The sequence below is a fragment of the Mercenaria mercenaria genome, chromosome 3 (genome assembly GCF_021730395.1).
Source record: "Mercenaria mercenaria strain notata chromosome 3, MADL_Memer_1, whole genome shotgun sequence".
Lineage (NCBI taxonomy): Eukaryota > Metazoa > Mollusca > Bivalvia > Venerida > Veneridae > Mercenaria > Mercenaria mercenaria.
Genome location: NC_069363.1, coordinates 95,593,085 through 95,621,039, shown reverse-complemented (window position 1 = coordinate 95,621,039; position 27,955 = coordinate 95,593,085). Strand labels below are relative to the sequence as shown.

The following is a 27,955-nucleotide window of genomic DNA, read 5'->3' as shown; positions in this document are numbered from 1 at the left end:
AAGTTGGTCACGTGCCATCAAAAACTAGGTCAGTAGGTCAAATAATTGAAAAACCTTGTGACCTCTCTAAAGGCCATATTTTTCATGGGATCTGTATGAAAGTTGGTCTGAATGTTCATCTTGGTGATATCTAGGTCAAGTTCGAAACAGGATTATGTGTGGTCAAAAACTAGGTCAGTAGGTCTAAAAATAGAAAAACCTTGTGACCTCTCTAGAGGCTATACATGTGAATGGATCTCCATAGAAATTGGTCAGAATGTTCATCTTGATGATATCTAGGTCAAGTTCGAAAGTGGGTCATGTGCCATCAAAAAGTAGGTCAGTAGGTCAAATAATGAAAAACGTTGTGACCTCTCTAGAGGCCATATTTTTCATGGGATCTGTATGAAAGTTGGTCTGAATGTTTATCTTGATGATATATAGGTCAGGTTTGAAACTGGGTCGACTGCGATCAAAAACTAGGTCAGTAAGTCTTGAAATAGAAAAACCTTGTGACCTCTCTAGAGGCCATACCGTTGAATGGATCTTCATGAAAATTGGTCAGAATGTTCACCTTGATGATATCTAGGTCAAGTTTGAAACTGGGTCAAGGGCTTAAAAAAACTAGGTCAGTAGGTCAAATAATAAAAAAACCTTGTGACCTCTCTAAAGGCCATATTTTTCATGGGATCTGTATGAAAATTGGTCTGAATGTTCATCTTGATGATATCTAGGTCAAGTTTGAAACCGGGTCAGCTGCGGTCAAAAACTAGGTCAGTAGGTCTAAAATTAGAAAAATCTTTTGACCTCTCTAGAGACCATATTTTTCAATGGATCTTCATGAAAATTGGTCAGAACTTTTATCTTGATAATATCTAGGTCAAGTTCAAAACTGGGTCACATGAGCTCAAAAACTAGGTCACTATGTCAAATTATAGAAAAAACGACATCATACTCAAAACTGGGTCATGTGGGAAGAGGTGAGCGATTCAGGACCATCATGGTCCTCTTGTTTGTATGAAAGGGATGTCTGGGTGTTATAATTACTTTAAGTTATAGCTTTAGTTTGCATATGATTAAACTGAAACAAGAGCTGTCCATAAGACAACTTGACTTTTCAAATTGTTGTCCAAGAAGCAGGAATACTACCCTAAATGTTAAAATATCTATTTATTTATCTATTCCAAGTCCAAAAGGGGGCACAACTTAGCCAAAATACATGTCAGAGTTATGGGACTTGACCCAGTGAGGTTGGTTATTGACCTAGAAAATGAAAACTAAGTTTCAAAGCTATATGCCTTTAAATAATAGCTTGTGCTTCCATGCAAAACTAAACTTACAACGAAAATAATTAAGTTTCAAAGTTAATGCCCTTAAATGATAACTGTATGTACTTGCATGCAAAAAACCAAGGTGTGATGCTGATGCTTACACCAGGGTAAGTAGAATAGCTCGAACTGTTCTTTGAATAGTCGAGCTAAAGATAACAGTGTCCATTCTGAGGTTGCTTTAAAAAACAGTGATATCAGGACTACGAAACTATAACACGAACAGTAAACAAGTTTGAATATTTTGTTTATTATAAAACTATTCTCTGAATATTGTAGATGCCAGTCATATGGCACATAACACATGTATATCAAATAATAAAAAACAACATAAAAATACTTTCCTTTTGTAAATATTAGGGGACTATTTTATCAAGTTTGTATTCTGATGATTCAACAATGAAGACGGGGAATGAAACGAATTGTATTATCATGCATGTCGTGTTTTCCCTCACTTAGTCATGGCATTAATGTCAAGGAATGTTGCATTTTCTCTATCACATAAACATTATGACATTGTCCAGTCTACATGTAAGTTCCTGGAACCAATTCTCCACCCTGGACTCTGTTAATGATATATATATATTTTTGTTGGGTTTAACGTCGCACTGACATATTTATAGGTCATATGGCGACTTTCCAGCTTTGATGGTGGAGGAAGACCCCAGGCGCCCCTCCATGCATCATTTCATCATGGGGAGAGGGGGGAGAGCACCTGGGTAGATCTATCAGCCTTAAGTAAGCCAGCTGAATGGCTTCCCCACATGAAGAATTCAATGCCCTGAGGGAGGCTCGAGCCCACATTAGTGAAGGGCAAGTGATTAGAAGTCAGCAACCTGAACCACTTTGCCCCGTAGACCCCTGTTAATGTTATATAGGCGAGAGTATGTAGCATATTTGTATCTTGAATATTATACACATACAAGCAGTCTCTCACACTGTAACATGACTAGAACTATTCGGAAGATACAGAAATTTTCTCTTTCTGTACTTCATTAAAACATATTAATATGTTAAATTAAAGTTTTGTATTAACACAAAATGTGATATTATCATTTATGTCCACTTAATGAAAGTTAAATAAAATTTAACTAAACATTCAATGTCCGAGTCAATGTAAAATGTTATCTGGTATGTGTATTTCTCCGTAAAGAATTTGACTAGCACCATATTTTCTTTAAACAAGAGGACCATGTTGGTCCTGAATCGCTCACCTCTTCCCATATGACCCAGTTTTGAGTATGACGTTTTTTCTATTATTTGACATAGTGACCTAGTTTTTGAGCTCATGTGACCCAGTTTTGACCCTGACCTAGATATTATCAAGATAAAAATTCTGACCAATTTTCATAAAGATCCATTGAAAAATATGGTCTCTAGAGAGGTCACAAGGTTTTTCTATTATTTGACCTATTGACCTAGTTTTCGAAGGTACGTGACCCTGTTTTGAACTTTATCTAGATATCATCAAGGTGAACATTCTCACTAATTTTCAAGAAGATCTCATGAAAAATATGGCCTCTAGAGAGGTCACAAGGTTTTTCTATTTTTATACCTACTGGCCTATATTTTGACCGCACGTGACCCAGTTTCGAAACTGACCTAGATATCATCAAGGTGAACATTCAGATCAATTTTCATGAAGATCCATTGAAAAATATGGCCTCTAGAGAGGTCAAAAGATTTTAATAATTTTAGACACACTGACCTAGTTTTTGACAGCAGTTGACCCAGTTTCGAACTTGACCTAAATATCATCAAGATGAACATTCAGACCAACTTTCATACAGATCCCATGAAAAGTATGGCCTCTAGAGAGGTCACAAGGTTTTTTTTATTATTTGACCTACTGACCTAGTTTTTTAAGGCACGTGACCCAGTTTCAAACTTGACCTAGATATCATCAAGGTTAACATTCTGACCAATTTTCATGAAGATCCATTCAAGGGTATGGCCTCTAGAGAGGTCACAAGGTTTTTCTATTTCAAGACCTACTGACCTAGTTTTTGATCGCAGTTGACCCAGTTCAAACTTGACCTATATATCATCAAGATAAACATTCAGACCAACTTTTATACAGATCCCATGAAAAATATGGCCTCTAGAGTGGTCACAATGTTTTTTCATTATTTGACCTACTGACCTAATTTATGATGGTACGTGACCCACTTTCGAACTTGACCTAGATATCATCAAGATGAACATTCTGACCAATTTTTATGAAGATCCATTAAAAAGTATGGCCTCTAGAGAAGTCACAAGGTTTTTCTATTTTTGGATCTACTGACCTAGTTTTTGACCGCACATGACCCTGTTTCGAATTTGACCTAGATATCATCAAGATAAACATTCAGACCAACTTTCATACAGATCCCATGAAAAATATGGCCTTTAGAGAGGTCACAAGGTTTTTCTATTATTTGACCTATTGACCTAGTTTTTGACGGCACATGACCCACTTTCGAACTTGACCTAGATATCATCAAGATGAACATTCAGACCAACTTTCATACAGATCCCATGAAAAATATGGCCTCTAGAGAGGTCACAAGGTTTTTCTATTATTTGACCTACTGACCTAGATTTTGATGGCACGTGACCCAATTGCGAACTTGACCTAGATATCATCAAGGTGAACATTCTGACCAATTTTCATGAAGATCTCATGAAATATATGGCCTCTAAAGAGGTCACAAAGTTATTCTATTTTTAGACCTACTGACCTAGTTTTTGAAGGCACATGACCCAGTTTCGAACTTGACCTAGATATCATCAAGACGAACATTCAGACCGACTTTCATACAGATCCCATGAAAAATATGGCCTCTAGAGAGGTCACAAGGTTTTTCTAATATTTGACCTACTGACCTAGTTTTTGATAGCACGTGACCCAGTTTCGAACTTGACCTAGATATCACCAAGGTGAACGTTCTGAATAATTTTCATGTAGATCTTGTGAAATATATGGCCTCTAGAGAGGTCACAAGGTTTTTCTATTTTTAGACCTACTGACCTAGTTTTTGAAGGCACGTGACCCAGTTTCGAACTTGACCTAGATATCATCAAGATGAACATTCTGACCAATTTTCATGAAGATCTTGTGAAATATATGGCCTCTAGAGAGGTCACAAGGTTTTTCTATTTTTAGACCTACTGACCTAGTTTTTGAAGGCACGTGACCCAGTTTCGAACTTGACCTAGATATCATCAAGATGAACATTCTGACCAACTTTCATAAAGATCCCACAAAAAATGTGACCTCTAGAGTGGTCACAAGCAAAAGTTTACGGACGGACGGACGAACGCACGGACGACGGACGCTGCGTGATCACAAAAGCTCACCTTGTCAATATGTGACAGGTGAGCTAAAAATATTAGAACAAGCCCTGCTTGTTCAGAAATGGAATATAAGTATGAATAGTGATGTCTAAATGAATAAATGATGAGTAAAGTACAACAAGAGGGTCATGATGACCCTGCATCACTCACCTGTTAAACTTGGCCCTGAAATCAAGATAAACATTCTGACCAAGTTAAATGAAGGTAGGGTCATAAATATGGCCTCTACAGTGTTAACAAGCTTTTTCTTTGATTTGAGTGGTGACCTAGTTTTTGACTCCACATGACCCAGTTTCGAACTTGGCCTAGGAATCATCAAGATAGACATTCTTACCAAATTCCATGAAGATAGGGTCATAAAATATGGCCTAAAGATCATCAAGATAAACATTCTGTGTAACTTTGTATCAAATCAAAGCATAAATGATACCTGTCTATATGGGTGAAAGGGCCAAAATTGAAGATTTTGTCCCTTTCAGGGGCAGTAACTCTAGAACCCATAATCTCTATCGTGTTCACAAGGTAAAAGTAAACAAATTTTGGCTCTTTCAGGGCTCAATCTGGGGCCGTAACTAAGGAACCTATGATTGGATCTGACAGATTCATCATGGAATCCAAGATCTATTGTTGTTAAAGATATTTTGCAAGTTTCTACAAATCAAACCATTATGGCTGCAAAAGCCAAAAATAGCAAATTTTGGCATTTATGGGGCCATAACTCTGGAACCCATGATGGGATCTGGCCTGTTTTCCAAAGGAACCGAGATATTATGCCACTACAAGTTGTGTGCAAGTTTAATTAAAACTGATAGCAAAATGTGTTCTCTATCGTGTTCACAAGCCAAAATAGTAAATTTTGGCCCTTTAAAGGGCCATAACTCTGGAACCCATGATGGGACCTGGCCAGTTTTCGAAAGGAACTGAGATATTATGCCAATACAAGTTGTGTGCAAGTCTGATTAAAATCGACTGCAAAATGTGGTCTCTGTCGTGTTCAAAAAAGGAATTGTGGACAGACGATGACGGACGAAGGGTGATCAAAAAAACTCACCTTGTCACTATATGACTGGTGAGATAAAATGAGCTGTCACAGGAGACAGTGGGCTTGACTATTTCGAAGCTGGATAGCGAAACTGGGCACATCTGAGGAAGCTGGAGCTGTCACTGAATTGTCTAATGATTCCAATGGTGGATGAAGATATTGCACAACAGCTTGAGTCTGTGTCAAAAATATTAAGTTATAAGAGAGATAAAGATAAAGTGTATCAAAACACTAAATAAAGTATAATTCCAAGCAAAAAGGGGACATAATTCATAAAATATTAGTGCAAGACTTATACACCTTGTGGGTTATGATGTGGAACAACTACTTTAAATCTGAATCAAATCCATTTAGTAATTACTAAGATATAGTGAAAATGCATCAAAATTAACTTTAAATTCTAAGTAAAAGGGGGCATAATTCATGAAAAATGGTGCCAGACTTGTGCACCTTGCGTCATATGATGTGGATGATAAGGTGGAACAACTATTTTAAGTTTCAATCAAATCCATTTAGTAATAACTGAGAGTGAAAGTGCACCAAAACTTTAACCTGAAACTCTAAGTAAAAAGGGGAGATAATTCATCAAATATTGGTGCAAGAGTTATGGCTCTTATGTCATATGATGTGAGTGATGACGTTAAACAACTATTTTAAGTTTGAATCAAACCCATTTAGTAATAACTGAGATACGGTGAAAGTGCATCAAAACTTTAACCTGAAATTCTAAGTAAAAGTGGGGGATAATTCATTGAAACAAATCCATCAAGTAATTACAGAGATAAGGAGAAAAAAGAGAAAGTGTAAAAAAAACTAACCAAGGTGGGGACGCGGAAGGATGCCGACGCTGGGTTGAGTAGGATAGCTCTCCATATACTTCGTATAGTCAAACTAAAAATGACCTTAAAAGGTCAAACCTAAACAAGTAGGTCAAAGAAATCAAGGTCAACTCAATAAAATTCATCTTACAAATCCAACACCAAAAATATACAGATTACTACCAAAGCATAATAAGATCCCACTAGCAAATTTGTGTGTAGAGGTATGCTTCACATAGATTCACTGAATTAAGTCCTCTTGATCAATTTTGAATATCTTAATTTACACAGGTGTTTTATAGAAGATATACAAGGGTTGATCAAGAAGCAACGTCACTGCCTCCACAGAACATTTTTTTTTATTTTAAATTTGTATTATGATAAAAATCCTCAAGACATACTTTACATGGGGTTGTTTTAACTAAAATGTACATAGAAATATAAAGTATACCACTGACACCATTTTGCCACATGGTAAAATATTTTTTTATAAATGTAAAAAACAAATCAAAAGACAATGCCCAATTACATATGGAACATGGCGTAAACACAATGTCATGTTACTGCTTTGTGACATGTTTTTCTTATTTCTGTCATAAGTAACATCTGTGTAATGCGGGATTTGCCATTGACATGATTTCCACTTAATATTGATGTCTCCAAAAGTATGCAATACAATTTGATAAAATTTTGGGGAAATACTGTAAAGTACATAAAGGTATTTTTGTTAGAATTATTGTTTTTCTTTTACAATATACATATTTTTATGGTTGCAGTGACATTTGGAGCAACCCTCATATAATTATGTGATATAGTGATTAAAATTACACAGAAATGAAAAGCATATAACGAAATATTAATTAAATAGCACCATTTCAGAATGAACACAATGAATCACAGTAAAATCACAGTCTTATTTTGATATTATAAGAAAATCTACAACCTACTCTAAATAAGATAATAATCATGTAAATAGTAATACGGTAGTCATTATTTGGTTTCACAGTATTGTTTCTTGCCTTTGTGTTTCCACTCAAACTTCCACACCCCGTTAAATTGGTGCTCTGTCACAAACACAGTATTGGAACCTGGCTTGAAATGAACGTTACTAGGTTTATTAAAAGGACATTTGATCCTTGTCACAGGATCACCTCCAGTTGAGCAAAATACTTCAAGATGGCCACCACCCCAGTTCGCCACAATTAGGTTGTTGTGTTCATCAAAATCCATACCATCTGGCCCTCCTTCATGGTCACCTGTTGACAAAACCATAACCTTTTTTAGGATTTAAAAATCTATAGGTAAGCCAAATTCAAGAAAAATGCTTTAAGTCATTAAAATTGTAATTTTTTTCTCTATGCAGAAAGTAACTAAACAAAAACGTTGTTGGGGAAAATGAGATGCAACCATTTAGCATTTCAGAATATGATCCTACTGGAAAACATTTTTTTTTTACTGTTTTTAAAAATGAACTGACTCCATATGCCTCTACATAGCTACATTGCCGCTAGACTAAATCAACTGAAGTATACCCTCAATGTAAAGATTTTCTTCTTAAAATATTTTAAATCTTTAACTGGGTAGTGTAAACAAGAGGACCATGATGGTCCTGAATCGCTCACCTATCCCCACATGACCTAGTGTTGAACTGAGTATGACATCGTTATTTCTATTATTTGACATAGTGACCTAGTTTTTGAGCACATGTGACATAGATATCATCAAGATAAAAAATTCTGACCAATTTTCATGAAGATCCATTGAAAAATATGACCTCTAGAGAGGTCACAAGGTTTTTCTATTATTTGACCTAATGACCTAGTTTTTGAAGGCACCACTTCTGAATCTGACCTAGATATCATCAAGGTGAACATTCTCACCAATTTTCATGAAGATCTCATGAAAAATATGGCCTCTAGAGAGGTCACAAGGTTTTTCTATTTTTCGACCTGCTGACCTAGTTTTTGACCGCACGTGACCCAGTTTCGAACTTGACCTAGATATCATCAAGAGGAACATTCTGATCAATTTTCATGAAGATCCATTGAGAAACACGGCCTCTAGAGACGTCACAAGGTTTTTCTATTTTTAGACCTACTGACCTAGTTTTTGACCGCACGTAACCCAGTTTCAAACCTGACCTAGATATCATCTAGGTGAACATTCTCACCAATTTTCATGAAGATCCATTGATAAATATGGCCTCTAGAGAGGTCACAAGGTTTTTCTATTTTTAGACCTACTGACCTAGTTTTTGACCGCACGTGACCCAGTTTCGAACTTGACCTAGATATCATTAAGGTGAACATTCTGACCAATTTTCATGAAGATCCATTGAGAAATATGGCCTCTAAAGAGGTCACAAGGTTTTTCTATTTTTAGACCTACTGACCTAGTTTTTGACCCCACATGACCCAGTTTCGAACTTGACCTAGATATCATCAAGGTGAACATTCTGACCAATTTTCATGAAGATCCATTGAGAAATATGGCCTCTAGAGAGGTCACAAGGTTTTTCTATTTTTAGACCTACTGACCTAGTTTTTGACCCCACGTGACCCAGTTTCGAACTTGACCTAGATATCATCAAGGTGAACATTCTGACCAATTTTCATGAAGATCTCATGAAAAATATGGCCTCTAGAGAGGTCACAAGGTTTTTCTATTTTTAGACCTACTGACCTAGTTTTTGACCGCACGTAACCCAGTTTCGAACTTGACCTAGATATCATCAAGATGAACATTCTGACCAACTTTCATAAAGATCCCATGAAAAATGTGACCTCTAGAGTGGTCACAAGCAAAAGTTTACGCACGCACGCACGCACGGACGACGGACGCCACGCGATCACAAAAGCTCACCTTGTCACTTTGTGACAGGTGAGCTAAAAAATGTAGCTAAATGGAAATAAAATATGTGCTAGAAAACAAGACAGAGTATACATACCTGGCAATTTTCCCCAGATACTTCTCTCCCCTACTTCACCAGGACCTTTTATATCATACTGCCACAGAAGTTTAGTAGGGGTTTCTGCCACAATCAGTTTGCTTGGCTTACCATCATCTGTATGAAGAACAGCTATACCATTGGGAAATCTTAAGTTACCTTCTATTCTTACAAGCTTCTGATCTTTGGTAAGGCAGTATACTGATCCAAATGGTTCCTGGTGATAAACACATCAAAATGATTAATACTGTAGAGATTTTTTTTTTCACAAGTTAATGAAATAGTATTTAGATATTCTTCCTCGATAACATAAAAGTGAGAAAGGTTTAATGCAATACCCAAACATTAAGCCAGACCAGAGTCATGGCCCTTGACTTAGTAAAAAATATGCATAAAAGGACATGAAGGTTTGTGTCACAAGTATCTTAAAACTTATCTGACCTAGTATCATAAAACATAATAGAAAAATAATTCAACAAGTGAAGTTGTGCACCTTTGAAATTTCTGTCCTTCAGACTAGAGCTATTGCCCCTTGAGTCAAGAATATGCATAAATAACAAACAAGTTTGTGCTGCAGATATCTCTTGAAGTATTTAAAGTAGAGTCATAAAAGATTAGGAATTGCTGTATAGGATGTTCGTGCACCTGGTGTTTTGTTTGGGTTTTCACTCAGCTAGACTTGAGTTATTGTTCTTGACCGAGTGAAAAATACCCATAGCGTTTAAAAGTTTGTGTTGCATATATTTTAAAAAATATTTCACCTAGAGTCATGAAACCATGCAGTAATATTACTTAGTATGTGAATTTGTGCACCAAAGCTTTTTGTTTGGATTTCACTCTGTAAGACCAGAGTTATGGCCCTTGACTTAGTCAAAAATATGTATTAAGGGCATAAAAGTATGTGCGCCATGTATCTCAAAATTTATTTCATGCTAACTAATGAAATACTGTATTCAATCAATTAAATATTTTCATATCTCATCACTCACACTGTGAAAATATGAAATCCATATTTTCACACTGTGAGAGATACAGCTCCGCCCCCGCATGCATTGTGTATGAATTTTAAATTATTTGCTTAAAACAGGGTGAAAATTGTGGTCGCACTTTGCTGTTTAAAGTATATTTCTCGATTCAAATTATTTTACTTCATGAGAATTTCATAACGTTATGCAGCAAAAAATAAAAATTAAATGGAACTTTATGTTGTGTGCGTCTTTTTAACGTCATAACACGTCTGACGTCATGTCTGTTTACGCGTGTCTGTTTCCCGCGCTGAGATGAAAAATATTTGCAAAACACACATCTCAACGTAACTGAGCATAAAATAAAAAGAAAACTTGTTTGTTTTTCGTGAATATGGAATATATCTCACCTCGAAGTCAGAAAATGTCAAAATATTTGAAATTTTCTCACTTCTCAATGAGATATTTTCCATATTCACTCAAAACAAACAAATATCCTCTATGTACTTGACACAGAGTCACAAAACATTAGAGGGTTGTTATACAGCATGAGAAATTGTGCACCTGGTGTTGTCTTTGGGTTTTCACTCCTCTACACCCGAGTTATGGTCCTTGAGTAAGTGAACAAGAGCTGTCTGATGACAGCGCACTCGACTATTCAAAGAACTGATTGAAGAATGGGGTCAAAATATTACCACATATATTCAGACAAAAGAAAAAACAAGAGCTGTCTCCATAGGATGACACATGCCCCCGATGGCACTTTGAATGAATAGTTATGGCCGACGTTCGAGTTTAGGACCTTTGACCTATGGAGCTGGGTCTTGCGCGCGACACGTCGTCTTACTGTGTCACACATTCATGCGTAGTTATTTTAAAATCCATGCATGAATGACAAAGATATGGACCGGACACGCCCATCAATGCACTATCATGAAAAATGACCTTTAACGTCTAAGTGTGACCTTGACCTTTGAGCTACGGACCTGGGTCTTGCGCGTGACACGTCGTCTTACTGTGGTACACATTCAAGCCAAGTTATTTGAAAATCCATCCATGGATGACAAAGATATGGACCGGACACGCCCATCAATGCACTATCCTTTAAAGTCTAAGTGTGACCTTGACCTTTGAGCTACGGACCTGGGTCTTTCGAGCGACACGTCGTCATACTGTGGTACACATTCATGCCAAGTTATTTGAAAATCCATCCATTGATGACAAAGATATGGACCGGACACGCCCATCAATGCACTATCCTTTAATGTCTAATTGTGACCTTGACCCTTGGGCTACGGACCTGGGTCTTGCGCGCGACACGTCGTCTTACTGTGGTACACATTCATGCCAAGTTATTTGAAAATCCATCCATCGATGACAAAGATATGGACCGGACACGAAAATTGCGGACAGACTAACAGACTGACAGACCGACAGACTGACAGACGGACAGATGGTTCAAAAACTGTATGCCTCCCTCCAGGGGCATAAAAAGATTAGACAAACAATGTTCCTGTATTTGTGGATTTCGGTAAGTCTTGCACTAAATGGCAATGTGTGAACCAATTTCAAAGTCCAAAAAGGACCATAATTCAGCCAAAATAGTTGTCAAGTTATGTACTCTTGCCTACAGATTGAAATCATGATGATAAACAAGTGTTCAAAGTTTAAAAGCAATATGTCAAATAGTTTTGACAAAACGTGGACTTGTATGAAAACAACAAATTTCCAAGTCCAAAAAGGGCCATAATTTAGCCAAAATAGATGACAGAGTTATGTACTCTTTCCTACAGATAGAGACTATTATACTGAACAAGTGATAAAAGTTTCAAAGCCATATGTCAAACACTTTACACAAAATATTAACTGGTACGAAAAACTTAACTAAGATTTTAAAGTCGAAAGGGGCCATAATTCAGCCAAAATCCTTGATGGAGTTATGTATTCTTGCCTATAACTGGATATGGTGATGGTAAATAGGTGTTGAAAGTTTCAAAGCTTTATCTCAAAAGACTTTGTCAAAATATAAACTGGTACGAAAAACTTAACGAAGATTTTTAAGTCGAAAGGGGCCATAATTCAGCCAAAATTCTTGATGGAGTTAGGTACTCTTGCCTATAATTGGACATGGTGATGGTAAACAAGTGTTGAAAGTTTCAAAGCTTTATCTCAAAAGACTTTGTCAAAATATAAACTGGTACGAAAAACTTAACGAAGATTTTTAAGTCGAAAGGGGCCATAATTCAGCCAAAATTCTTGATGGAGTTAAGTACTCTTGCCTATAATTGGACATGGTGATGGTAAACAAGTGTTGAAAGTTTCAAAGCTTTATCTCAAAAGACTTTGTCAAAATATAAACTGGTACAAAAAAAACAACAAAAAAACATTTCAGTTATGTCATGAAACCATGTACAGTGATAGAAAGTGAAGCACCTGTGTCCTATGGATACACATCTGGTTCAACTGTTTAAGAACAATGAACTTCCCTTTGACTTGTCCTAAAACTTGCCATTCAGACAGAATTATTGACAGAGGATTTATAACTTATTTAAGCAAGATAAAGCCTTCTCATATAATACATTTTACAAGACTGCTTTGTGGAAAAACCTCATGGCAAAAACACCAAAGCTACTTCGTACTTTACATGTCTAAAGACTACTACACCAGCATAATTTATCAAAAGCAAAATGTAGCCTCACTCTTTTGGCTAAACATGGCCTATTGTATGACCTGATACTTTTAATTAACATCCCAGCAGCAACCAGTATAAACTAGAAGATGCTTTTGTAGAAAAGCACATGTCTCCCCCATAGCATAGTAGTAATAGGTAAGCAGTCAATAGGGAACAGGAGCGGAAGTCCTGCAATAGGGATCATCTACTCAGCATGTCCAATCATCCCATTAAGTTTCAATCTTCTGGGTCAAGTGGTTCCCAAGTTACGGATTGGAAACGGTTTTCCATGTTCTGGCCCCTGTGACCTTTGACTGAGTGACCCCAAAATAAATAGGGTTCATCTACTCTGCATGTCCAATCATCCTATGAAGTTTCAACATTCTGGGTCAAGTGGTTCTCAAGTTACTGATCAGAAATGGTTTTCTATGTTCAAGTCCCTGTGACCTTGACCTTTGCTCGAGTGACTCCAAAACCAATAAGGGTCATCTACTCTGTAAGTCCTACCACCATATGAAGTTTGAATGTTCTGGGTCAAATGGTTCTAAAGTTACTGATCAGAAACAGTTTTCCATGTTCTGGTCCCTTTGACCTTGATCTATGATCAAGTGACAAAAATCAATAGGGGTCATCTACTCTGCATGTCCAATCATCCTATGAAGTTTCAACATAATGGGTCAAGTGGTTCTCATGTTACTGACCAGAAATGATTTTCCATGTTCAGGCCCCTGTGACCTTGACCTTTAAAGGAGTGACCCCAAAAACAATAAGCCCTACCATCCTATGAAGTTTGAGGGTTCTTGGTCAAATGGTTCTCCAGATGTTGATCGGAAATGAAGTGTGCTGATGGACGGACAGGGCAAAAACAATATGTGGTGGCGGGGGGGGGGGACATAATTATGTCCATTAGAATATATTTTGTTGTGCCAGTGATGCCAAGCATACATATTCAACATTTTTGAAATATTGGTAAGACAACAAGAGCACCGCCTTGCGGGTGCTGACGCTCATCTGATTTTTTTTGTATAATAGAAATATTGTCCTACCCATGATTTTCTAAGTCTAAAAAGGGCCATCATTCTTGCAAAAAGCAGGATAGAGTTATGTTTCTTGATGTACAGTGTCCACTTATGATTGTGAAAAACTGTTGCAAGTTTTAAAGCAATAGCTTTGATAGTTTATGAGAAAAGTATACTTAAACATAATACTCAACCAAGAAAATGATTTTCTAAGTCCAAAAGGGGCAATAATTATTGCAAAAAGCAGGATGGAGTTATGTTGCTTGCTGTACAGGGTCAGCTTATGATGGTGAATAAGTGTTGCAAGTTTCAAAGCAATAGCTTTGATAGTTTAAGAGAAAAAGTTGACCTAAACATAAAACTTAACCAAGAAATCTGATATTTTCTAAGTCCAAAAGGGGCCATAAATCTTGCAAAAAGCATGATGGAGTTATGTTTCTTGCTGTACAGGGTCAGCTTATGATGGTGAACAAGTGTTGCAAGTTTTAAAGCAATAGCTTTGATAGTTTAGGATAAAAGCTGACCTAAACATAAAACTTAACCAAGAAAACTGATTTTCTAAGTCCAAAAGGGGCAATAATTCTTGCAAAAAGCAAGATGGAGTTATGTTTCTTGATGTACAGGGTCTGCTTATGATGGTAAACAAGTATTCCAAGTTTCAAAGCAATAGCTTTGATAGTTTAGGAGAAAAGTTGACCTAAACATAAAACTTAACCAAGAAATCTGATATTTTCTAAGTACAAAAGGGGCCATAAATCTTGCAAAAAGCAAGATGGAGTTATGTTTCTTGCTATACAGGGTCAGCTTATGATGGTAAATAAGTATTCCAAGTTTCAAAGCAATAGCTTTGATAGTTTAGGAGAAAAGCTGACCTAAACATAAAACTTAACCAGGCAACGCCGACGCCGACGCCGACGCCGACAACCGCTCAAGTGATGACAATAACTCATCATTTTTTTTCAAAAAATCAGATGAGCTAAAAATGTTGACAAAATGTGTATAGAAAAGAAATCTTTGCACATAAACATGTAATGATAATTAGATTAAAATTGATCATATTACCTCAAATGACCGTTTAAGCTCTGCAGGTGCTATATCCCCAGCCGGAGCAGTGACCCATAAATTACCATCATAGTCAAATGCACAGTCGTTACAACCTTGCATTGTACGTCCTGAACTGTCCTCTTTAAACATCTATCAATGAGAAAAAACGAGTCGACTATGCTAAATGCACAATCTGACTAAAGTACATCTCCTATTACGCTACGCATAGGATCTGAAAACGACCTATTCATGGCCTCGTTCTGACGACCCTTTCGCTAGCCAATCAGAGCATAGCTTACAACATGTTGCAAATCTACCTGTAGCCTTGACTTTTGATATTTACAATTCATATGTCATATTGTGTCATATAGCCGGTTAGCTCAGTCGGTAGGCCACTTGCTTTGTAAGCGAGGGGTCCCGGGTTCGAGCCCTGGAATAACTGCATATTTTTCTTACTCTTTGGCATTCGAACAAGTCGTCTGATTGGTTAAAATAAAAATAGCAATACTGGAAATCCAAAATATACAGAAGACGTATGTGAATGGGTCGTTCTCAGATCTTCGTTTAGAAGATCAAGTACTTAAGTCAGATTGGCTAAATGCATTAATTGATATAATTATGTAGTAAATTATTTTGGATAAAAAAATGTCTAAAAGTCAAAGTAAAACTTAATCTAAATGTTATGCAAAATGCAAATGTATCAGAAGCCTGAATATGAACTGATTATAAAAAGCTTTATAAAAGGACAAATACACAATTAGGCATCACAGTATAAGATGCATACTTTTTTCTTTACTTTAATTCAAAATGACCATCACCCATTTGATTGGCTGACTTTGACCTGACATTATTGTAAATGACCAATGGCAACACGGCATTCTGAGACTGGTCACCAATCTTGGTTGAATAACCCTGGAACCTGGTAACTGCACATGAAAGAATACAAAGCTAAGAGGGCTCAAACCAACAAAGGTAAAGACTTTACCATTCATCTGAAGAGCCAGCTGAAAAATATAACCACCTGTTGGTATTTTCCTGATGTATCCATCCTGAGTATACCAAGTGCCATATCAGCTATCCAGATGTTGTTGTCAAGGTCACACTGACAGCCGGCAGGGATCCCTCCTCTGTCTCCATCTTGTGGTGAACACAGAATATCTACCTGAAACAACAATATATTCGAAAATCTTTACCCTTTCAACAGAATTAAAAGCTTTGACTTTACATCCCAGCAAAAAAAAAAAAAATCAACATTCGGCATCAACTGTTACTAAAGGAACACTTCTTCAAAAGCATTTTCAAATTTCGAAGATGAGGTTTGAAGATTTTTTATTTTAAATTATGACCACCTTGTTTTTTGAGGATTCAGAATACCAGGCTGTACAATTTCCTACTAGTGTCCGAGGGAAAAAGACTTATACCAAAAACTTTTAAGTTATAAAGGGGCATAATTCTGTCAAAATTCAAATCAGTTATGGGGATTGTTTCTCCTGGTGTAGACTTTGATAGTAAATAAATATTTCAAGTTTCAAGTCAATAGCTTTGATTGTAACAGAGATATTTGACTTCATCAAAAACTTTAACCAATGGTGAGGCCGATGCTTGGGCGAGTGCAATAGCTCTACTTTTTCTCCAAAAAGTCAAGCTAAAAATTGATTTAAAATGAAAAGCAGTTAGTTTTTGCAACTCTAAAATCTGCCCAGCTACATTACAGTACCACATTACGATTACATTTGCTAGACATCCAATGGTCAAAAACAAGATTCCAGTATTTACTGTTTTCATTGACTTTCAACACACTTTAAACTGGATGCTGTCTGTAAAAATAATGTTTTCTTAGTAAATTGCAGGATGACTTCAAATTGTAGCAAGACAAGTGAAAATTCGCGGCAGTTTGTCTGTATTTATGTATCTAACAAGAGGGCCATAATGGCCCTATATCGCTCACCTGTTATCATTGCACTTAAGGACAAGAAGGTCAAAAAATCATAATCAAGATCAATCAAAAGAATCATGAGAAAATATAGTTGAAATTTTCTTAAAGGTACAGATATGTCAAAACGCAATTAAAAATTGAAGGTACCAGCCATGTTGTACCACAGAAAAGTGGTCTCGGATTTTCCCTACAGCCAATAATAAAAAAGTTACTAACAGTGACTAAATAAGCTATTTATAGTAACGTAAAAGGGAAGTAATTAAAAAAAATTATTGTAAGTGAACAAAAGAAGGATCTGTCAAATAAAAACAAGAGCACTGCAATGCAACGCAAATGCAGAGCAATATACACACAAAACAAAGTCATATGACCTTTGACCTCTTAGCTCTGCACAGGTTTCTTTGAAATCCTTCAAGGGGTCCAAGAGTTACAGAGCGAAGCTGCTATTGTGCAGACAAGGTCAAAATAGCTAATTCTGGCCCTTTCAAGGGGCCATAACTCTGGAACCTATTATGGGATCTGCCCAGTTCAGGAACAGAACCAAGATCTTATGGTGACACAAGTTTTTTGCAAGTTTGATTAAATTCAAATCATAAATGAAGCTGCTATTGTGCAGACAATGTCAAAATAGCTAATTCTGGTCCTATCAGGGGCCATAACTCTGGAACCCATTATGGAATCTGGCCAGTTCAAGAAAGGAACCAAGATCTTGTGGTGATACAAGTTGTGTGCAAGTTTGGTTAAAATCAAATCATAAACTAGAAAATGCTTTTGTAAAAAAGCGCATGTCTCCCCAAATGCAAAATCCTATAGGCAAGAAGTCAATAGGGGTCAGGAGCGAAAGTCAAACAGACACTGATGGTTGGCTGCAATAGGGATCATCTACTTGGCATGTCCAGTCATCCCGCTAAATTTCAACACTCTGGGCCTAGTGGTTCTCAAGTCACTGTTCAGGCTCCTGTGACCATGACCTTTGATCAAGTGACCTCAAAATAAATAGGGGTCATCTACTCTGAATGTCCAATCATCCTATTAAGTTTCAACATTGTAGGTCAAGTGGTTCTCAAGTTATTTCCAAAAAATGATTTTACATGAACAGGCCACTGTGACCTTGACCTTTAACTGACTGACTCCAAAATCAATAGGGGTCATCTACTCTGCATGTTCAATCATCCTATGAAGTTTCAACATTCTGGGTCAAGTGGTTCTCAAGTTATTGATTGGAACTGGTTATCAATGTTCAGGCTCCTGTGACCTTGACCTTTAACGGAGTGATCCCAAAAACAATAGGGGTCATTTACTCTGTATGAACAATCATCCTATGAAGTTTCAACATTCTTGGTTGAGAGGTTCTCAAGTTATTGATTGGAAATGGTTTTCCATGTTCAGGCCCCTGTGGCCTTGACCTTTAATAGAGTGACCCCAAAATCGTTAGAGGTCATCTACTCTGCATGACCAATCATCCTATTAAGTTTCAACATTCTGGGTCAAGTGGTTCTCAAGTTACTGGCCGGAAATGGTTTTCAATGTTCAGGCCCCTGTGACCTTGACCTTTAATGGAGTGACCCCAAAATCAATAGGGGTCATCTACTTTGCATGTACAATCATCCTATGAAGTTTCAACATTCTGGGTGAAGTGGTTCTCCAGTTATTGATCGGAAATGGTTTTCCATGTTCAGGCCCCTGTGACCTTGACCTTTGATGGAGTGACCCCAAATCAATAGGGGTCATCTATTCTTCATAATCAATCATCCTATGAAGTTTCAACATTCTGGGTCAAGTGATTCTCTAGTTATTGATCGGAAATGGTTTTCAATGTTCAGGCCCCTGTGACCTTGACCTTTGACGGAGTGACCCCAAAATCAATAGGGGTCATCTACTCTTCATGACCAATCATCCTATGAAGTTTCAACATTCTGGGTAAAGTGGTTCTCTAGTTATTGATCAGAAATGGTTTTCAATGTTCAGGCCCCTGTGACCTTGACCTTTGACGGAGTGACCCCAAAATCAATAGGGATTATCTACTCTTCATAACCAATCATCCTATGAAGTTTCAACATTCTGGGTCAAGTGGTTCTCTAGTTATTGATCGGAAATGGTTTTCAATGTTCAGGCCCCTGTGACCTTGACCTTTGATAGAGTGACCCCATAATCAATAGGGATCATCTACTCTTCATGACCAATCATCCTATGAAGTTTCAACATTCTGGGTCAAGTGGTTCTTTAGTTATTGATCGGAAATGGTTTTCAATGTTCAGGCCCCTGTGACCTTGACCTTTGACGGAGTGACCCCAAGATCATTAGGGGTCATCTACTCTTCATGACCAATCATCCTATGAAGTTTCAACATTCTGGGTCAAGTGGTTCTCTAGTTATTGATCGGAAATGGTTTTCAATGTTCAGGCCCCTGTGACCTTGACCTTTGACGGAGTGACCCCAAAATCAATAGGGGTCATCTACTCTTCATGACCAATCATCCTATGAAGTTTCAACATTCTGGGTCAAGTGGTTCTCTAGTTATTGATCGAAAATGGTTTTCAATGTTCAGGCCCCTGTGACCTTGACCTTTGACAGAGTGACCCCAAAAACAATAGGGGTCATCTACTCCAGCAGCCCTACAACCCTATAAAGTTTGAAGGTTCTAGGTCAAATGGTTCTCCAGTTATTGCTCGGAAATGAAGTGTGACGTAGGGACGGACGGACAGACGGAAGGACGGACAGGGCAAAAACAATACGTCTCCTGGGGGAGACATAATGAAGCTGCTGTTGTGCAGACAAGGTCAAAATAGCTAATTCTGGCCCTTTCAGGGTCCATAACACTGAAACCAATTAAGGAATCTGGCCGGTTCAAGAAAGGAACTGAGATCTTATGGTGACACAAGTTTTGTGCAAGTTTGATTAAATTCAAGTCATAAATGAAGCTGCTATTGTGCAGACAAGGTCAAAATAACTAATTCTGGCCTTTTCAGGGTCCATCACTTTGGAATCCAGGGCTCACGCTGTCAGTCGCCATTATCGCCATTTGCGATTATTTTATTTAACTGGCGAATATTTTTTCATTTTGGCGACAGGAACTGGCGATTATTTTATTTAACAGCTGCATAAATAATTATGCCAAGTGAGACAGTAACCCGCGGTCTGCTAGTGTAGAAAATCGATAGAGCGGACTGTTTATTACCTCGTGTATTCCAAACACGTGTCAACTATGCCGATAACATTGCCTAAGGCGGTAGGATGCAGACGACAATTAAAGCGGTTATAACCGGAAGTTAATCTTACTTATCTAGCTGTCAATCAGATTGAACTGGCGGGCTACTTTTTTTGGAACATTTTAAAACGCCAACACAAATTTTCTTCAACTCTATTCGGCAGACGACAATTAAACCAATTTGTACGGGCAGTTTCCTGATGAAAAATTAAATTGCAATCTATAGTTACCGCTAATTTAATTATCTTTAAAAACATATTATAAACTGACCTAACTGTCGACAATTTCAAAATATCTTTAATCCAGGATCTAGGTTAGATCTATATGTGTTTTTAATCTGAAATGAAATTGTTTGAAGCGAAAAAAAATTTTGTTTTCGAATTTTCAGAATTTTTAAAGAACTCGAATTTGTTGAAATATTACAAGCCAGATATTTTTAATAGTCTATTTTTTACCAAGACAATTCTGGCATAATAAATGTTTGTTTTGCACATTAATTAAAATATTATCGGGAAACCCAGTCTTGTTTCTATTTTTAGAAACATGGCTGATACGGGCAAACTAAAAAAAAATCAACAAATAAATTTGCTTGCATACTGTAATTAGCGTAAGTAAAAACATTCTAAAACTCTTAAAAATTAGTATATTTATTGAATAAACCATCAAAAACTTGTTGACAAAAAAGCTGTAATTCATATTGTGCATAGATGCCAAATATCACGTATTTTCGCGACCTGATTGTATTGTACTTTTCAAGACTTTTAAGTGCAGTTATGGTCAAAAGAATCATGAAAACACTTTTGATATGTATAAAGAAAAAGTTTAAACATGGATGATGCTCAAAGACTTAGTAAACTTTCCATTGTGTGCAACTGTGTCCATATTGTGTGTGCATGAATGGGGCTAATTGAGCCATTGCCCTGTCCATAATGTCAGTAAGTATCAACCATTTCAGCTGCCTTACACAAACTAAATATGTGTCCTGTAAATGCCTTCAAAACCCATCAGAATATAGCATTTTAAACATTTATAGTGGACCCCAACACCAATATTTGGAGGTAATTTCCCTGAATCCCTGATTCCCACACCCCCTGTAGGGGTCTACTGCTTTTTAAAGCAATTAAGAAAATATATATTTTAAAATTTATCATTTTTATTTTTATAAAAATTGCATGCAAAGATCCGCATCAGTTTTGGCTATTAATTATTCATAGGTTAAAAAGTTGGCTATTATTTTTTGGAGGCCAGTGTGAGCCCTGGAATCCATAACAGAATCTGGCCAGTTCAAGAAAGGAACCAAGATCTTATGGTGATACAAGTTGTGTGCAAGTCTGGTAAAAATCAAATCATAAATGAAACCACTATCGTGCAGACACGAAATTGTGGATGGATGACGGACGAAGGGCGATCACAAAAGCTCACCGTGTCACTACGTTACAGGTGAGCTAAAAATAGCAAAAAATGATTTATCATTACAGGAGTTAGCAGTTTTTCAAAAATTTTCATAGAATATAGTGGTCACACTTCTATTTTTTTCCCTTACTAAACTTTTGGTTAAAAATAACTTCTGCAAGTTGTATAACCCAAATCAGCAAGCCATCAAGAGTAATTGGAAAATGTTTAAGATAAATTGATCCATTCCTGATTCTGCTAAATTAACTTTCCACTTTAAGGTTCATGTATTAAAGTGTTTTAAATCTGCCCCTCGGGTGAATTTTTGTTTTATGTTTTTTGCCTCATAAGCCTTTGTTTTTCATAAAATGTATACCAAACTATTCATAAAATATAGAAGTGTCTTTCAACAGAAGTTGTTATGGATCCTATGTTCGGATAATAAATTTTCATATAAAATCACAAGTACTTTGCTCGTCCACATTCTGTTTTGTAGAAATTTAAATATCAAACTTCATTTTCAAAAATATTCTGACATGTCTATACTTATTGTGTGCCTACCATATTTCTCCAGGTACTCCCAGTGTTGAAAATGTTACAAAACATATACATTTCAAAATGTTGCAAAAATTACAAAATGAAAATGAAAGTAGAGTTGTCAAAATAACAAAACACAGTACACTGTTTTGTATGTGCAAGAAAATATGTAAGTTAACAATATTTCATTAAGAGTTATCTTTCCTGCAGTTGTTGCTATCTAGGGAACCAGTTCCGGTTCTCTAGCCACTGCCATTAACAAAGAAGAGCTGTCCGTAAGACAACACACTCGTCTTTTCTCAGTGCTTGACTCTGAACTAGAGCTTTTCAAGTAAAATGGGCATAAATCTGTCAAAATTCTAATCAGAGTTATGGGAATTGTTACTTATGGGGTAGTCTTTGATAGTAAATAACTATTTTAAGTTTCAAGTCAATAGCTTTGATAGTAACAGAGATATTGGACGTTATATAAAACTTTAATTAAAAAAATCTAAGTTAAAAAGGGGCATAACTCTGTCAAACTTCAATCAGAGTTATGGAGATTGTTTTTCCTGGTGTAGACTTTGATAGTTAATAACTATTCTAAGTTTCAAGTCAAAAGCTTTGATAGTAACAAAGATATTTGACTTTATCAAAAGCTTTGAAAAAAAAAGTAGTAATCAGAAAATTACTTATGGGGTAGTCTTTGATAGTAAATAGCTATTTTAAGTTTCAAGTCAATAGCTTTGATAGTAACAGAGATATTGGACGTTAAATAAAACTTTAATAAAACAAGAGGGCCATGAAGGCCCTGTATCGCTCACCTGACCTACTGACCTAAAGATAATCAAGATTAACATTCTGAACAAGATTCATTGGGATATGGTCATAAATGTGACGTCTAAAGTGTTAACTAGCTTTTCCTTTGATTTGACTCGGTGACCTAGTTTCTGACCCCACATGACCCAGATTGAACCTGCCCAAAGATGATCAATATTAACATTCTGACAAAGTTTCATAAAAGATACAGTTATAAATGTGGCCTCTAGAGTGTTAACAAGCTTTTATTTCCTTTGATTTAACTTGGTGACCTAGTTTTTGACCCTACATAACCCAGATTCAAACTGGACCTTAAGATCATCAAAATTAACATTCTGACCAAGCTTCCTGAAGATACAGTCATAAATATGTCCTTTACAGTGTTAACAAGCTTTTCCTTTGATTTGACCTGGTGACCTAGTTTTTGACCCCAGATAACCCAATATCAAACTCAACCAAGATATTATTGAGGGTAACATTCTGACCAAGTTTCATTACAATTGGGCCAAAATTGTGACCTCTAGAGTGTTTACAAGCTTTTCCTTTGATTTGACCTGGTGACCTAGTTTTTGACCCTAGATGACCCAATTACAAATTAGTCCAAGATTTTATTGAGGGTAACATTCTGACTATGTTTCATTAAAATTGAGCCAAAATTGTGACCTCTAGAGTGTTAACAAGCTTTTCCTTTGATTTGACCTGGTGACCTAGTTTTTGATCCCAGATAACCCAATATTGAACTCGTCCAAGATTCTATTGAGGGTAACATTCTGACCAAGTTTCATTAAGACTGGGCCAAAATTGTGACCTCTAGTGTTTACAAGGTTTTGCTTTGGTTTGACCTAGTGACCTAGTTTTTGACCCTAGATGACCAATATCAAACTCATCGAAGATTTTACTGAGGGTAACATTCTGACCACGTTTCATTAAAATTGGGCCAAAATTGTGACCTATATAGTGTTAACAAGCTTTTCCTCTGATTTGACCTGGTGACCTAGTTTTTGACCCTATATAACCCAGATTCAAACTGGACCTTAAGATCATCAAAATTAACATTCTGACCAAGCTTCATGAAGATACAGTCATAAATATGTCCTCTACAGTGTTAACAAGCTTTTCCTCTGATTTGACCTGGTGACCTAGTTTTTGACCCCAGATAACCCAATATCAAAACTCAACCAAGATATTATTGAGGGTAACATTCTGACCAAGTTTCATTAAAATTGGGCCAAAATTGTGACCTCTAGAGTGTTTACAAGCTTTTCCTTTTATTTGACCTGGTGACCTAGTTTTTGACCCTAGATGACCCAATTACAAATTAGTCCAAGATTTTATTGAGGGTAACATTCTGACTATGTTCATTAAAATTGGGCCAAAACTGTGACCTCTAAAGTGTTAACAAGCTTTTCCTTTGATTTGACCTGGTGACCTAGTTTTTGATCCCAGATAACCCAATATTGAACTCGTCCAAGAATCTATTGAGGGTACCATTCTGACCAAGTTACATTAAGACTGGGCCAAAATTGTGACCTCTAGAGTGTTTACGAGCTTTTCCTTTGATTTGACCTAGTGACCTAGTTTTTGACCCTAGATGACCCAATTACAAACTCATCGAAGATTTTATTGAAGGTAACATTCTGACCACGTTTCATTAAAATTGGGCCAAAATTGTGACCTCTAGAGTATTAACAAGCTTTTCCTCTGATTTGACCTGGTGACCTAGTTTTTGACCCCAGATAACCCAATATCGAACTTGTCCAAGATTTTATTAAGGGTAACATTCTGACCAAGTTTCATTAAGATTGGGCCAAAATTGTGACCCCTAGGGTGTTAACAAGCTTTTCCTTTGATTTGACCTGGTGACCTAGTTTTTGACCCCAGATGACCCAATGTTGAACTCGTCCAAGATTTTATTAAGGGTAACATTCTGACAAAGTTTCATTAAATTTAGGCCAAAATTGTGTTAACAGTCAAATTGTTGATGACGGACGGACGACTGATGACGACGGACGGACGACGGACACAGGGCGATCACAAAAGCTCACCTTGAGCACTTCATGCTCAGGTGAGCTAAAAATCTAAGTTAAAAAGGGGCATAAATCTGTCAAAATTCAAATCAGAGTTATGGGGACTGTTTCTCCTGGTGTAGACTGTGATAGTAAATAACTATTTTAAGTTTCAAGTCAATAGCTCTGATTGTAACAGAGATATTTGACTTCATAAAAAACTTTAACCAACGGCGACGCAGATGCTCAGTGGGGTGAGTGCAATAGCTCTATATTTTCTTCGAAAAGCCGAGTTAACAAGAGGGCCAAGATCACTGACCTGAGAAACACACCATGACAGTGTAAACATGTTTTACCTAGGGATTTCATGGAAACAAATGTTCTGGACAATTTTCATTAGGATTGGACCCAAACTGTGGTCTCATGAGTTTAAACAAGTATTTTCTTTGATATGACCTAGTTTTTGACCCCAGATGACCCATATTTAAACTTGACCTAGATTTCATCAAGAAAATCATTCTGACCAAATTACATGAAGATCAATTGAAAAATACAGCTTCTATGGTATACACAAGGTTTTTCTTTCATTTGACCTAGTGACCTACTATTTAATCCTAGATGACCCATATTCGAATTTGACCTACATTTCATCAAGGCAATCATTCTGACCAAATTTTATGAAGAATCCAGATCAGTTGAAAAATAGAGCTTCTATCACATAAACAATGCTTTCTTTGTTTTGACCTAGTGCTAGTTTATGATCCCAGATGACCCATATTTAAAGCTGACCTAGATTTCATCAAGGCAATCATTCTGGCCAAATTTCATGAAGATCAATTGAAAAATACAGCCTCTATTGCACACACAAGGTTTTTCTTTGATTTGATCTAGTAACCTAGTTTTTGACCCATATTCGAACATGACCTAGATTTTATCAATCATTCCGACCAAATTTCATAAAAAATCAATCGCAAAATACAGCCTCTATCGCATACCCAAGGTTTTTCTTTGATTTGACCTAGTGACCTACTTTTTGACCCCAGGTGACCCATATTCGAACTCAACTCGACCTAGATTTCATCAAGGCAATCATTCTGACCAAACTTCATGAAGTTCAATTGAAAAATACAGCCTCTATCGCATACACAAAGTTTTTCTTTGATTTGACCTAGTGACCTAGTTTTTGATCACAGATTACCCATATTCAAACTTGACCTAGATTTTATCAAGGCAATCATTCTGACCAAATTTCAAGATCAATTTAAAAATACAGCCTCTATCGCATACACAAGCTATTAAAATGTTGACAGACGACAGACAGACGCCGGACGTCGAGCAATCGCGATAACTCACCTGAGCAGCGATCACAATAACTCACCTGAGCAAAACATTCCAAAAGAAGCTTACCTTTGAATTAAGAAATTCCTTCTACCATTGAACAATTCAGTATATTAATTATAAATGGTCTACGAGACCTGCATAAATGTCCAAAATTAATATTCACTTGAGGGGTGGTCTCCAAACACTTTTGATGAACCTTAAAAAATGTGTTTACTCAAAGAGCTATAAAAATAAATAGATCGGCAACTTGAAAGGCATATAGAGCAAATCTCGCCAAAAAAAAAACGTGACAACTGAATGAGATCTCGTTTACCGGAAGTGACGCGTTCTCCACGCGCCATTTTGTATGCGAAAGCAATTATTCATCGGTAAATTAATTATCACCGTATGACCACGCTTCTTTTGATGGTAAGAAACGTGTACTTTGTGTCTTAAGACTATTTCACATTAAACTAATGTTACTTTAAAAGCTAACATGTATTTTAAATGTAGTTTTAAAGGAACAAATTGTAACTCCATGCTTGCCGATGTTCGTTTTTCTAAGATAACGCTGATTCACGCTCTGACACAAGGTCATGCGAGATTACAGCCAGTTGCCATTCTGTGTATTTTATAGCGAGTATAGCTCGCGAGCAATTGCGCGAAGCGCAATTGCGAGCGCGTAGCTCGCCTTACGGCAATGTGTAGGCAAATATAACAAAGGTGTGCCGAATGGGGCAAAGTGATGTAGCTGAAAAATTTTCCTCTCGTCTGGGCGCCGCCATTTTGGGTGCCGCCATTTTGTTCTACTTCCGTCAAAGTCGGGAAAATTGTTTTTGTTTTTTTTAATTTTATATTTGAGTTACAATCTCTATGTTCATTAGGTGTCTTTATTTTTAAAAAAGTTATGTTATGGAAATAATTTCAATTTTGCTTTTATTTACAAAGTGCGTGTCCCTAGAGGACAGGTGCTCACAGGAAATGCTTTGTTGGCAGTGAATACAGAACTTCATTTGATTGCTGAATATTATCCATCACTCAAAAATAATGCAAGAAAGATTTCCAGTTGGTAGAAAAAAATATGATTTTCTTTTAAAAGATCAAGCATTGGCCAGAAAATGGGATAAAATGTCATAAATAAGCATAAAGCCATAAGAACACCACAAACTGGTAATGACGTCACCATGACACCGGCTTTCCATAAATTTTGCAACGTATGATATTCGCTGTTACAGGTATAATGACACTAAAATTTTGTTTCTTTTCAAGTGAATAGGTTCTCGGAATTGTTTTAAGCAGTGAATAGTTTCTTTGCTGTTTAAGCTACGCTCGCTCAGAGGCTTTGCCTTTTTCATATTACTTCTTTGGTTTACTTTAAGGTCAAGGTCATTGCCTATTATCACATGACATGCATGTTTTACCTTTCCACTTTCTACGTCCACTTTCAAAACATCACCTTCAGGCTTTTTCTCGCTGTTATCTCTTCCTAGTGGTGCAACCATGTAAAAGCTTCCATGTTTGTCAAACACAGGACCTTCTGCACCTTCCAGATTTTCTGCAATTTTAACAAAACTGGGCTCAATTATTTCCGACATGTTTTGGTCCA

At 36.7% G+C, this 27,955-nt stretch overlaps 1 protein-coding gene across 1 annotated transcript; it reads right to left on the bottom strand.

The window, feature by feature from the left end:
* Positions 1 to 1,537: 1,537 nt before the first annotated feature.
* LOC128555793 (diisopropyl-fluorophosphatase-like) lies at positions 1,538 to 27,955 on the bottom strand. The gene is made up of 5 exons (XM_053539365.1): positions 27,771 to 27,955; positions 16,174 to 16,314; positions 15,171 to 15,302; positions 9,454 to 9,670; positions 1,538 to 7,762 (listed from the first exon to the last, which is right to left on the bottom strand). The coding sequence occupies exons 1-5, from the start codon at positions 27,942 to 27,944 to the stop codon at positions 7,497 to 7,499; spliced, it is 930 nt and encodes a 309-aa protein (XP_053395340.1). The 5' UTR covers positions 27,945 to 27,955; the 3' UTR covers positions 1,538 to 7,496.